The 13,654-nt window shown below is 52.5% G+C and overlaps 1 protein-coding gene across 3 annotated transcripts in view; it reads right to left on the bottom strand.

The window, feature by feature from the left end:
• Positions 1-6,732: 6,732 nt before the first annotated feature.
• LOC116948203 (palmitoyltransferase ZDHHC3-like) overlaps positions 6,733-13,654 on the bottom strand; it is a 56,731-nt gene continuing 49,809 nt past the window's right edge. Inside the window, exons 9-11 of one of the 3 annotated variants that reach the window (XR_012945830.1) lie at positions 13,265-13,316; positions 11,372-11,653; positions 6,733-7,038 (exon numbers count right to left, since the gene is read on the bottom strand). Coding sequence is in view for 2 of the 3 variants with exons in the window: in XM_076071313.1 (XP_075927428.1) it covers positions 11,611-11,653; positions 13,265-13,316 (95 nt within the window). In the remaining variant the exon portion in view is untranslated. Of the gene's footprint in view, positions 7,039-7,381; positions 13,317-13,654 lie in introns of those variants that run through there. The other 2 variants (XM_076071313.1, XM_032964682.2) reach the window with 2 other exon arrangements.

Below are 13,654 nucleotides of genomic sequence, written 5' to 3'. Positions count from 1 at the left end.
ATTGTACGTGTGTTGTTGTTGTTGTTTTTACTTTTTGGTGATCAACGTTTGACGGGACCTCAAAGGCTCGGCCCACGTTGGCCACGTGATCGGGTTGTACGTTATTATTTTGTTCAAACCCGAGCAAACACACACACACACACCACGCAGGCACACAAACACAAACAAACTTCAACACACACAGACATAAACACAAACACACGCTGCCGAATGCTCATGAGCACATCCACCCACGAAAAGACAAAGATGCACCCACCCACCCTCCCACGCACACCCACAAAGACACTCGCTTGTGCACACATGCACAGACACCCACACACACAGACACCCACACAGACACACACACAGACACACACACATACATACAGACACACACACGCACACAGACACACACGCAAACAGACATACACACAGACACCCACCCATACAGACACACACGCACACAGACACCCACCCACACACACAGACACCCACCCACACACACAGACATCTACAGACACCCACACACACAGACACACACACAGACATCCACCCACCAACACAGACACACACACAGACACCCACACACACAGACACCCACAGGTGTTCTGATGACGATTGGTGCCGGCTGACGCGCGCGCGGCTCAGGTCGCCGCCGGCACGGAGCGACCGACAGTTGTTGTTGTTGTGGTGTCTTTAACGAGGTTCACGTGAGTAAGGGAGGGCTGGTGGGGAGGCGAGACGCTGCGAGATTCACTAACACGTCGACGCGACGGTCCCTGCAGTGGGAACGCGCCCAGGCTTAGATGTCGAACCTGAACGGCTCGAGAGGTGACGAGCTGGGAGGGACCCCGGGTGGGAGGGTCCCCGCAGTGACACTAACACGTTTCGAGGAACAGCGCAAACAGCTCTCGTCTTGTGTACGTTCGTGACGACGACAACAACAAAAACATTAATAACAGCTGTTGTCAACACATAATAACAGCTTCATCCGACAGTCACTTTCAAGCCTTTAAATTCTCAAAGTGGAATCTATCGGCTTGTTGTGCTGGGGCACACGGCTGAGCGCAGCTGCGAGGGCTATGAAGAAGGGCCATGGCTCGAAACGTCGCCTATTCATTTTGAGGCCACGCAGTGTTATTGGCGATTGATTTTGTTTGGCATTTGTGCTTGTGGCAGCACGGTTGATGCAGTAGCAGCAGCGTCACCAAATAATCCGTTGCAGCTTCAAGATGAGAACTGTTTGCGATTTAAAAAAAAAATTGTTGAGGTTGCGTTTTTTGTTTTAACCAAGACGAGCACGTGCACGCACTCGCGTGTCAAACACGAAACCGCGTTTACTAACAAACCCACGCCCCGCCTCGCCTCCCCTGCCCTGCCCTGCCCTTCCTTGCCCTGCCTTGCCCTCCCCTGCCTTGCCCTACTCTACCCTCCCTGCCCCTGCCCTGGCCTGCCCCTGCCCTGACCTGCCCTTGTCCTTCCCTCCCCTGCCCTGTCCTTCCCTGCCCTGTCCTCCCCTCCCCTGCCATCCCCTGCCCAGCCTTGCCCTCCCCATCCCCTACCCTACCCTGCATTCCCCTCCCCTGCCCTACTCTACCCTCCCCTCCCCCTGCCCTGGCCTGCCCTCCCCGTGTAAACCCTCAGGGGGGCGGGGGGAGATCTGTGAGCGTCGCACCGGGGGCGATGACGGCCGTGGCAAGCGTCGTCGCTTCTCGTCGTTGTCAAGGTCCCTGTGGCCGCTGGAGTCCATGCCCCCCCCCCTTCCTGCGATACGCGCCAAGCGCTCGCGAGCCCTCCAATGGAATCTGAACATTCCTCCGAGGATCGTTCCGTCTGCTGCCCCCTTGCCCGTCACAAATTCTATTTTCCCACGAGGTGGCCGGGCGAATTTCAAAGTGAGGGGGTGCGCAATGGCCGTGTCAGTGACTCCTACGAGGCAGTTCGGGAGAAATCCTCCTGGGCTCGGATCCTGGGTTTTGAAATGCTCACGATATATATTTTTTGGTGAATATTTTCAACAAAGCGAGTCTTAACCCGGCCGCCAATTACTTAATCTGGCAAATTCCTGTTGTGTGTGTGTCCATTGCCTCGCAACAAACGCATCCCGAGCGGGGTCGTGTGAGACGACGCACAGCCCCCGCCGAATGTGGACCTCGAAGTGGTTTCGTGTCGTCAATTCCACGAGCTGTTCCTTGTGTGTGTGTGTGTACGTTGATCTTCTTTCGCGCACCGTACGTGGCCGGCCTTGCTAATCGGAGGTTGCGGGGGGGGAAGGACAACAAACTAAAAAGACAAGGCATCTTGTAGTCTCGTGACTGTACACGATGCTGATAGCACAATTGGTAATAAAGTAATAAGTAGAAATACAACTAAAATAAATATTTACAGAGCTTTCGCTTGACTCTCGCAGCTGCCCCCCCCCCCCACGGGAGGCAGATCTACAGCAGCGAAAGACTTGGTAGCACAGAAGCCACCACCAGGTGTACGGCTTTTACCAAAACGCGGCAACCACAACCAACAAAGCATCACCCCCCGCCGCCCCCTCTCCGGGGCGAATGGACCGCTCCTTGCCGAGGGCTTCTCGCATTCACCGACCAGCCACGGGACGTTCCATTGCGGCGGAGAGGGGGGAATGTTTTGCTGAGGGAGACGGAACTATTTATTGTGGGAGATTTATGCCTCACCCCCCCCCCCCCCCACCGTGCCCCCCCCAACCCCATCCGCCTTCATCCGTAACAGGCAGCTAACAAACGCGCAGGACGCCTAAAAAAACCTTTAAAAAAACACACAGCCAGCAGTGTCTCTCCCATTGGGACGGTGCTCATCTCTGATGGCGACCCTGAGCCCCGTGGTAGACATTCCACATTGTGATGGCAGGGGGCAAGTCTATTCACAGGACAGCCGCTGTTAATTTAGCACAGAGTGCTGCTGTATGTTATCACCCCCCTCCACCTCCATCCCCTCCGCAAGGGATGACGGCGACCAGCCGAGTGGCACCCCCTCCCCCACCACCGTGTACGTTCCCCCCAGCAAAGCGCAGTGGCATGTGGGGGGGGTTTGTTTGTGACGAGAGCGGGCATCGCCCTTCGGCCGTGCACTCCGTCGGGACGGCGAGCGACGTCCGAGTTCAAGTCCGAAATCGGGAGTCGCGAGCGCTCCGACGAGAGACACAGGGCTCACGGCGGCTCAACGGGGAGACCCACAACCGCGAGAGGGCGGTCGTTGGAAGAAGAAGAAGAACAACAACAACAATCCATTTCCGACGGCCACCTCTCGCCCAGACGATTTTGCGCTGCGTGCGATCGAGGAGGTCCCGAGCGACCGCTTGAACGCGCGCCGTTTTACCCCCTCGCTCTGCTGTCGCTCGCCCCGTTCCTTGGGCTCGCCCCGGGGTCGGAGCGACGGATGGGAAACTTTTTTAACGGCGATGGTAACGCAGCCCCGGGCGGGGATGGTGCCTCTGTGTGTGTGTGAACGTCGGGGCTCTCGACGACGAAGCGACGTTGACGACGCTGCGGGGGATGCGGCGAACACGGTTAGAGGTGGAGGGGGGGGAGTGCAAGTTTGTGGGCGTCTCGGATGGGGAGAGAGAAAGGGAGGGAGGAGGTGTTTGTATTTTTGACGGTTTAGTTATTTGTTGTTGTTGTTGCTGCTGTAAAAGCACGAACGCCCCCTCCGCGGCTGGGGAAACGAACGTCGCGTGGGAGAGACGGACCCCCTCCCCCCCCCCCCACGGGCATGCCGGGGCTGTGGCCACCAGCGAGACCACAGAGTCCTCTCGGCGTCGAGATCTCAAACAAACTCCCAAAAAACACATCCGTAAATAGAGTTGATTTTTTTTTTGGGGGGGGGGGTCGCGAAAGCCCACGTGTTAAACAAACAAACCAACAAGAACTCTCACGGATTCTCAACTCGAATCTCTGACCCTGACACAAATCGCCGACGAGTCGAATCCGTCGGCGGGGCGGGAGAAGGGGCGAATCGTTTTCACCTCCAGTTTGTATGATGAGACAAATGGAAGCGCATTCAAGAATCTGAGACACATTTTTTTGTTGTGTTTAGTTTGTTGTTGACCCCCCCCCGCGCCTCCGATTAGCACGGTTGGCTACGTAAGAAGTCCAACATGAAATGAGAAATTCAATTAAATGAAATTCAATCCTCATTTCAACATACACGAAATGAGGATTGAATGGTGGCTTTTGAAGTTCCATCTCCGCTTTTTAATGCGTTCGAGTTTCTTCAGAGGGGTGGGGTGGGGGTGGGGGGGTGAGCTTGGGTCTGCGGTGGCACGAGATGATGCCTCCCGCGGTGTCGGCGAACACGCAGATCTCCCGTGATGTCCGTGACTTCACATTGAGCCGACGCGCGCGTGTGGTGTCTACGTGTGCGCGTGTCTGCGTGTGTGCGTGTCTGCGTGTTAACTTTTATCTCGAGATTCATGTTTTATTCCGGGTTTTTTTTTACATATTTATGAATTATTTTGTACTTTTTTTATATAAACATAGTCGACTTTATCTTACGCGTAATTCATAACGGGACGACGAGCTGCTCGGCGCGAGTGGTAATACATAATTTAACAATAATATATTACGTTATATATATTTTAATGAAAAGTTCTACTAAAAAAACTGTTTAATAATTTAACGAAAGGAAAAACCGACGTCTTTAGCTGTTGAGTAAAAAAAAAATAACCTCTATTAACAAACGACGACAAAGTGAAACAAAACTAAATTATTGTTTTTGTTATATAACAAATTGTTGGACTACCTCACAAGTTTTAGTGTAACCTTTTTTGAGCTGTGCCTTGCATTAGCCCAGTAAACATGGCTGACGTTGGGCCAACGTTGGGCCAACGGTTCCAAACCACGCGGCACCAACGTTGGCTAGACGTCGTCATGTTTATCGGGAGAGGGGGGTGGGCGTAACGAGTGCTGCTGCTGCTGCGGTAGACGAGGAGGGGTGGTGTGTATCTGTGCCGTGTGTGTTCGCGTGTGCGCTCGGGGTTGGGGGGGGGGGTCTACACACGTGCGGCAACTGACGACGCGACATGGTTCCCAGTTTCCACGGCAGTCGCTGTCGAGCGAGCCGGTTACTAAATAAATAAATAATAAACTCTAAAAAATAAACTCTGCAAAAATCGCACGCAATTTGAAGCTTCAACATTTACGGCGGTGGCTTTTGTGAAGACCAGAAAACCCGTTTCGATCAAATGAGAAAGCGGGTTGGACTGGCGCAAGGAAACGAATCGGAGTTTTCAAAATTCGACACTGGGTCACGATCGAGAGGGAAATTAAACGGCAAAAAGTCGGCGCACCAGTTTCGATTCGTCAGTAAAACAATTTGCCCCAAGCCTGGACAAATCTCAACACATTCGTAAATAACAGTGTGGCCTTAAAAAAGATATGAACATTATTGCACGTGCTATGATGAATGGTCATTGCCTGAAATGTCACCTCTATTTTTTTTTTCTTTTAAGGCCACGGCGTTATTGACGAGAATGTGTTGGAGGTTTTTATTGTGTGAATTGTGCTTGTGCACCACTGCAAATGCGGCAGCATCACCAAAAATAATTTGACAAAGAACCACGACTTTGAATGTCCTGGTTACCTTTTAATGTCCCGAGCAAGGCTTATGACAGATTTCCCCAGGAGAGCATCTGCCTCCTCGACAAGAAGATAATTCTGCCAAAACCAGTAGAGGTGGGGCAACCCCTTCTCACTCATTCACTCCCTCACCCTCTCACTCTCTCACCTTCTCACCCACCCACCCACTAAGATCTACAGATATCCCAGGATAGCTACCTCGCCAAAGGAGGGACGATCCTGGAAAAAAAAATCAGGATAGGTGGCAAGCCCTGAGCTTACTGTGCGACACCGGCCGTGTAAGTCGCTGCGAGTCGCTGCGTGTGGACCGGGCCCCGAAACGTTGCCCCCCCCCTCCCTCCCTCTCCTCTTCTCCATCGCAGAGAGGAGGAGGGGGCGAGGGCGGCACGGAGCAGGCGTGGTGCCGAGTCAGATGCCGGTCGGGGCGGGGGGCAATATGAGCGCCCGATTATCCTTCTGTGAAGGTCTAATATTATTATTGTTGTTGTAATATAGGCAATACTATTGCTACTCTCGTTATTGTTATGTTACCCTATCTAGGAAGCCTATTTGTTTTTTTTTATAAAGCACTGCTTTTAAGTATGCCATACTATCATCATTATAAAGAACTGTTACACAAGCTGGTGCTGTCGTCTCTCTGCACGTGTGTGTCGTGCGTGTCGTGTGTGTGTGTCGTGCGTGTCGTGTGTGTCGTGCGTGTCGTGTGGGTCCCGCTCACGGTCACTAACACCCAGCGCCCATTATCTGAACCGGTCCAGGGTCCTGCTCTAAGTTGACACGGCCTCAAATGAGTACCTGGCGTAGCGGTGAACATCAACACGAGGGAGACAAAGGCGGCCGGGCGTGGTGTGGTGTGTAAACATCAACACGAGGGAGACAAAGGCGGCCGGGCGTGGTGTGTAAACATCAACACGAGGGAGACAAAGGCGGCCGGGCGTGGTGTGGTGTGTAAACATCAACACGAGGGAGACAAAGGCGGCCGGGTGTGGTGTGTAAACATCAACACGAGGGAGACAAAGGCGGCCGGGCGTGGTGTTGGCCACCCACCCCGTCGTGTGCCTTGCCAGCCCTTCATACATTGAGGGAAAAAAGTATCTGATCCCCTGCTGATTTTGTACGTTTGCCCACTGACAAAGAAATGATTAGTCTATAATTTTAATGGTAGGTTTATTTGAACAGTGAGAGACAGAATAACAACAACAAAATCCAGAAACACACATGTCAAAAATGTTATAAATTGATTTGCAATTTAATGAGGGAAATAAGTATTTGACCCCTCTGCAAAACATGACTTAGTACTTAGTGGCAAAACCCTTGTTGGCAATCACAGAGGTCAGACGTGTCTTGAAGTTGGCCACCAGGTTTGCACACATCTCTGGAGGATTTTGTCCCACTCCTCTTTGCAGATCTTCTCCAAGTCATTAAGGTTTCGAGGCTGACGTTTGGAAACTCGAACCTTCAGAGGGGCGGGGTGAGAGGAAATGAAGAGGCCCTCATACAGCAGTAGCAAATGACTGTAGATTACACTGTCTGATACAAGACAACCGGAGCGGTGATGCGGCGGTGAACGCACCGAGCTGCGAACCCGGCCTCCCGACTTCGACTCCCTGGCCATGGCTAACATCGGCGGCGAGTGATGCCGGAACCGGATTCCTTTACCAACCCCGCCTCCCCCCACCCCAATGATTAACGAGCCACTGATTGACCATACTTCACCACGCAAGAATTGCTGCCAGTTTATAATTATTAGTATCGCACAGGCATTCGTAAGACTCGCGACACGACATTTGAGTCTGAGAGTGGAGAAGATTAATTTATTGAAACAAAGCAAACGATCATTTTACCGTGGACACGTGTTTCTCCCCCGATTGTAACAACCGCCGGTGTTTGTAATATCGTCCGTCCCGTCACTTCAAACACCGACCGGTGACACAAAAAAGTAACGTGCACGCCAGCGCCGAGACGAACCTAGAGGCGCAAGGAGCCATTAGGGGGGGGGGGGGGGGGAGTTGACCATAATCGGAGTTGTTTCGGTGAACAAAACGCAATAAACACAACACCCACATTCCACGCACAGCAAGGGGCATTACTACTACTGCTGCTGCTGGAACAAAAACAATAAATACCCTTAAAAACACACACACATATATACGTAAAAGAGTTGAACAAGGATGGATAGCATACAGGTGGCTGTTTGGCTGTGTCGCCGAGACCCTGGGTTCGAATCCGGCCGGTGGCGCGGCCTCGCGGTACCGCATTACTGTCACAGAGGTTCACGGTTCAGATAAAAGCGGCCGCCCCGGTTAATACTGCGGCGTGTGATGACCGGTGGACTTTTAAGGATCCCCTGCCCGTCAATCGCAAGAGTCGGCCAATTGGGTGCCGACGTCAGGGTCCTAATTTGAAGGATTCTAACTGCAAATGGCGCAACTGGGATTATACACTATGGCGATCATAGCCGCCTACTGGCAGGCTAAAGCCCCAGGACAGTCTTGCAAATTGAGACTATACTGGTCCCTTAAGTTGCCACCTGCTTAAACAATTAAAACTGATATTAAACTTGAATCCGCGTTTCGACCGCCTGTGGTTAAACCGGGTTCTCAAGTATCGCGGGAGCTGATGGTCTCAGCCCAGCCACCGTTGCCTGAACACGCGCACACACAAAAAAAAACCTCCCAGCATTACATTCGCTCGTTCACTTAACTTTTGCTCAAACTCCTCCATCTGTGAGGATCTGAACAAATTGGAACACTCCACGTGGATCTCAGGCAATGGAAATAGCCTCAGTGGTAGTTGCGTGACGTCACCTCGTTCTCTGACACGGGGTAGTGCACTGATCACCGAGACCCTTGCGAATGGAAACGTCTTCGTTTCGTGACAAAGGTAAGAAGGTGGTGGTGGTGGTGTTTTGGGGGTAACGACACGAAAACAAACCGATAGCGGCAAACATGCGTCACACCTCCCGGTCCCAAATCATCCCAGCACCAAATCTAAGAATTCGGCAATAAATACATTCCCCGTCATATATAAATGGCGCACACTTGCCGCGACTCAAAGTCACGCACGCGACGCACCTGCGATCATCCAGAGATATGTAGGCTAGGGTTGGCGGACCGCGTACGGATCAGTGAACCCCCCCCCCCTCAAGTTCGCGAGGCAGGTTCAGAGAGGGCAGTGCAGCATGCGGGGTCGGGGTGAAGCCATCAGCGCAGAACCTTTGTGAGCGGTGTCGTTTTGAGCGTCGCCCCACAAATCCCGTGTTGCGAAGCGGTGTTTTCAAAAAAACAAACAGATCGGACACGTGCAGCGGGGACCGTCGTGGAAGAGAATCTGGGAGACGCCCCCAGTGGAGGATCTCCTCCATGGAATCAACAAAATATACAGGGCGGTTCAAAAAGTTTCGAGGCATGTGTTGACAATGATGGCGAACAAGTGGAGAGTGTAGAATGGAAATACAATAATAAAAATAAAACATAATAAAATAAAATCCTCACGACGTTTCGGCCACAATACAAGTAGCCTTCTTCAGGTGAAGAAACAGGACTGTCCAGAAGACAGCGCTTGAGTGAACACTGCTTCGGACTGCTTCGCAGTGTTCACTCAAGCGCTGTCTTCTGGACAGTCATGTTTCTTCACCTGAAGAAGGCTACTTGTGTTGTGGCCGAAACGTCGTGAGAATTATATTTTATTTTTTTATTATTTTATTTCCATTCTACGTGACTTTACCGAAAGAACCAAGAAGATGAATCCCTGCAGTCACGAAAGCTTTAAATCGAAATTTAAATGGAGAGTGACTTGTTGAAGCTATTAACATACTTACATTTGTTGTGATGTTACAGTGTATTATTATCCGTTCTTTTTCCGTTCAAAACGATAGTCCCATATAAGTGAACATTTTTTGAAAGCACCCTGTATTTGATGATGGCAGTCGTGCACAAACACGGTTATCAACAACACTCGTGTAACACATACGTCAGTTACAACACCGTGTCCCTAAACGGTAAAGTATGCAATCGGTGACGTTTCGGGTAACGACCCTTCATCATTAACACGCAAGTGAAGAAAGGGAAATTGTCCGAAACGTCACCGGTTATGTTCTGTGTCCTTTTCAAGCCACGGTGGTGTTGACAACACGTGTCGGGTCGCTTATCTTCCACGGGGCTCTGTCCGTCGCATTAACCGCTCGTCAGCCCATAACCGGTCAGCCAGACAATGCGTCTACAGTACATTGCAACGTGCGCATCGCGATTTATTGGGACGCAGCGGAGATGGACGAAGATCTCCGAGCCGCACTAAGGCACCGTACACGAGACAAGGGATCCGTGCGTAGGTGCCGTGAAAGAAGAAGTTCCTGTCTGAATGCTTCTCGATTGCTTGCATATTACTGCTGCCGCATCTGGGGTGGGCGACACCGTTCCTAGCTCCCTGCACTTGATGCAACGCAGAGGAAGCAGGCAGGTTGACTGATGAGCCAGCACTCACCGATTCACCCCAGTCACTCACCCTTCAGCGGACAGTCGGCTCCTTAACACTCTTCTATCGCTACTAACATGGTTACAGCTCCCATGAACTTCACTCTGAGTTTCGTCTCACTCACCTACTCACTCACCCGCCCACTCACCCGCTCACTCACTCACCCGCCCACTCACCACACCACAGGTAACAACACTTCTCCGTCGTCTCTTTTGCCACCATGGCTCTAAAAACAACCTCGCTCAATTCAAGAAACGCGTTATATTCTTACATTGTAACAACTTTGATGAGTGCCGTTTGTTGCTGGCTGCCTGACTTTCTGTGCCATTCGGCCTGCGCTCAGCGAACCGTGTTCAAGACACACACACATATATAAAGAGAAGATATGATAGTTTCTGTATTGGACGGGATCAGATGGTGCTGTGCTTCCACTGGCTTGTTAGTGGATCACCGCACAGATGTTGTGAAACTCCCTGCCCATAAACGTCGAGGATGTTCAATACCCTGGCTTGCCAGAAGGCGGGACAGCGGGTGGACTAATCGCCATCAGTTTCCATCTGTATGGGGATAGAGCGTTGCCCCCTTGCGTGGATTTTCTCCGGGAGCTCCGGTCTCCTCCCATGTGTATGAACACTCATCGTTCATTGGCTGCAAACATTTCAAAATAAAAACCCAATGCAGAACCCTCCGGAAAAGGCGCTGCAACGCAGCGTGGCTCTCCTACACAAACACGTAAATTATTGATGCAACGCAGTGGAGGATGGATTCATTAATCCGCTGCTGCACTGCCCAGCCTGGAAAACCTTGCAGTCCAAGTCTACAACTCCGTGGTATTTCCATGAAATTTCCCATCCAAGCAATAATTAACAGGCTCGACCCTGCTCTCTGTTTATTGATAGAGGTATTTATTAATTTATTTTCGTCTGTTATTCCATTACTTGGGGTGAAACGGCTTTGGCCCAGTGATTGGCGCATTGCCCTATGATCACCGTGACCCGAGTTCGATTTCCAGTCACGGCTTACCGGCGCGATACCTAAACCATCCCTTCTTGACCAATCAGCACCGACCAGCGTGGTGAAGTATGGTCAAACAACCCACGTGGCTGAGAGCGTTTGGGCAGAATGAATGGACAACAGGGGCTGCAAATCATTACTGTAATTGTTGTAATTTCACGACCTACGAGAGAGCTGTTTAGTTTGCTTCAGGCTGCGAGTCTCTCCCCCTCTCCCTTCCTCCTCTCCCTCCCTCGAAGAGCAACAGACGGCAGGCCGCACTCTTTCAGACGCGAGTTTTGACGCGCTGCGATGGTTGTCACCTTGGGACTCGCGATCCACAAAGTCGGTGGTTCCACTCCGTCTCCACGGCACGGCACGTTTCTCTCGTCCTCCCCTGCGCCTTAAAATGGCCGTCCGCCCACGGGGCGGCGTGCGAGCGAGCGAGCGCTTGCAGGGGCTGCGCCTTGTGCCCGCCGTGTGCGAGGCGGCGGCCGTCGTCGACTCAAGAGGCCGGGACGGGTGGAGCAGTTGGATGCAATCATGACGCAGATTATTGAACTCACTCGGACAAATTAATTCCATGTTGACGGTGCCTGGCGGTCCTGCGAGCGGGCGCATGTGGTTTGGGAGGAGAGGAGAGGAGAGGAGGGGGGGGAGCAGTCGCGCGGTGCTTTAGCCACACAGCACGCCGGCCAGGGTTCAATTCCCGGTCGCGTGTACGCAAAGGCCGCTGGAGCTCTGTCGTGCGACATGTGAACGTGCGCTTCGCCTAGGTCCACTGACAGGTGCCCGCCGCCGGCGGAGAAGTGCAGGAAAATGAGCGCGGCGAGGCGCTGGGAATGGCACCGAGAAACTCGAAAGTGGAGCGCTCGGATCGGGGGAAAAAGTAGGGAGAGAAGCGCAATTCCCCGTCGACGCCGCAGGAGAAGCCGCGCAGGGGCTTGGGCGAGAGGCGCGACCATCGCAACGTGATGGTGGTCGGCGGGCGAGAACCCCCCCCTCCCCCCCACCGAGAGGACCCCCACGGAGGAGATGGAGCAACGAGATGAGTCGAGTTCGCGTGCGTGCATGAGGAAACGCGGGGATGCGAGGGATGGAGGTGGGGTGGGGAGGCCTTCATCTAGCTGGCTGATTTAAAACAACAAAAAATCACCAACAATCACACCGGCCCTACGATCCAATGAACTGCAGAAGATAATCAAGGGGGTCTAATTAGACACCCCACCGGCATACTTTGCGAACACACCCTGGCAGCTAACACATGCAAGATGTACTTGCTGCTAGTACTCTACTGTCGCAAGCCGCAGTCCGGTTCTAAGTGACATCACTGCATTGAAGCCGACTCCCAAGTCTGATGTCTTTGTCACTGGCAAAGATTCAGACTTGTGTCAGGGATGTCCCTGAAGCATTCCTACAGCATCACACAAGATCTCGGTAGGATTCTGTCTAACTGGCAACTCCCTGCCGATGAGACGCAGAGAAGTCAAACCGGTGCAGAGTTTGCTGCTGAAATGAATGCGACTGAGGAGTAGCACTCCTCGCAAGGCCAGTAGGCCGGAGGGCCTGAGTGTCATTGTATTTGTACGAGGTGAAACAGACCCCAGCGTGCAACAATGATTGCCTTCATTTACCCGGGCGTGAATCACCGAGTCTCAAGGTCTCCTTGTACTGGATGTCCCAACTGCTATGCTCTTCACTCCGTTGCGTCTACTGGATGTCCCGTCTGTACTGTTGTGTTCTGACGTCTGTCGTGTCGTTTGCACTGCCCGCCTGGCCCGCCCTGATCGTTAGCCCCGCAGGAATCGTTTGCATAAAATGTACGCACGTGCAGAATAGCCGATCGATGGGTGCATTCACACGCATTGCATTCCTCCAGTATAAAATAAAAATTCTGAATCCACGTGGCATTATGTTACCGCTCGTCATGCATCCGAAATGCACTGAAGCACGTGGGATAGGAGAGGACTCTAAAGTGCACCGAGCCTGGCACGAGCGCCATTGCAAGATCAGTGGCGGTGACATCACCGCCACTTAGTGGTGATTGACGGCCGTTGCGAACGTTGTTGTCGTTGTTGTCGTTGTTGTTGTTGTTGTCGTTGTTGTCGTTGTTGTTGTTGTTGTCGTTGTGTGCGTGCGTGGTGGGAGGCGCCTGTGGGCAGGCGGCTCGCTAACAAGAGTCCGCTCAGACGTCGTGGTCGGGCACGTGGCTGTACCCGGTCTCTGATGGGGGAGAGTCGCAGGGACAGAGCCACAACGCGATGTAACCTGCAAAAACACACGCACACACACATACACACATAGACACACACACACAGTCAGTTTGACACATACACACAAAGATCCCCCTTATAGCCTCAACAGACTGTTGGGGACAAGTGTTGTTAGTGAGCTTCTATTTGGGCCGGCATGGTACGCGAGGGTGGCCAACACCACGCCCGGCCGCCTTTGTCTCCCCAGTGCTGATGTCTTAGACATCGCACCAGGTGCACATTTGAGGCTGAGTCGACCTAGGGGATGCCCAAGACCGGTCCAGATAATCGTCACTGCGTAGTGTTGGCCGCGAGCAGGAATCGAACTCGGCCACCAGGTTCATAGCGGAAAGT

Source organism: Petromyzon marinus, chromosome 32 (assembly GCF_048934315.1).
Source record: "Petromyzon marinus isolate PM22_M1 ecotype Great Lakes invasive population chromosome 32, UKy_Petmar_22M1.pri1.0, whole genome shotgun sequence".
Taxonomy (NCBI): domain Eukaryota; kingdom Metazoa; phylum Chordata; class Hyperoartia; order Petromyzontiformes; family Petromyzontidae; genus Petromyzon; species Petromyzon marinus.
This window is presented reverse-complemented; position numbering and strand designations above follow the sequence as displayed.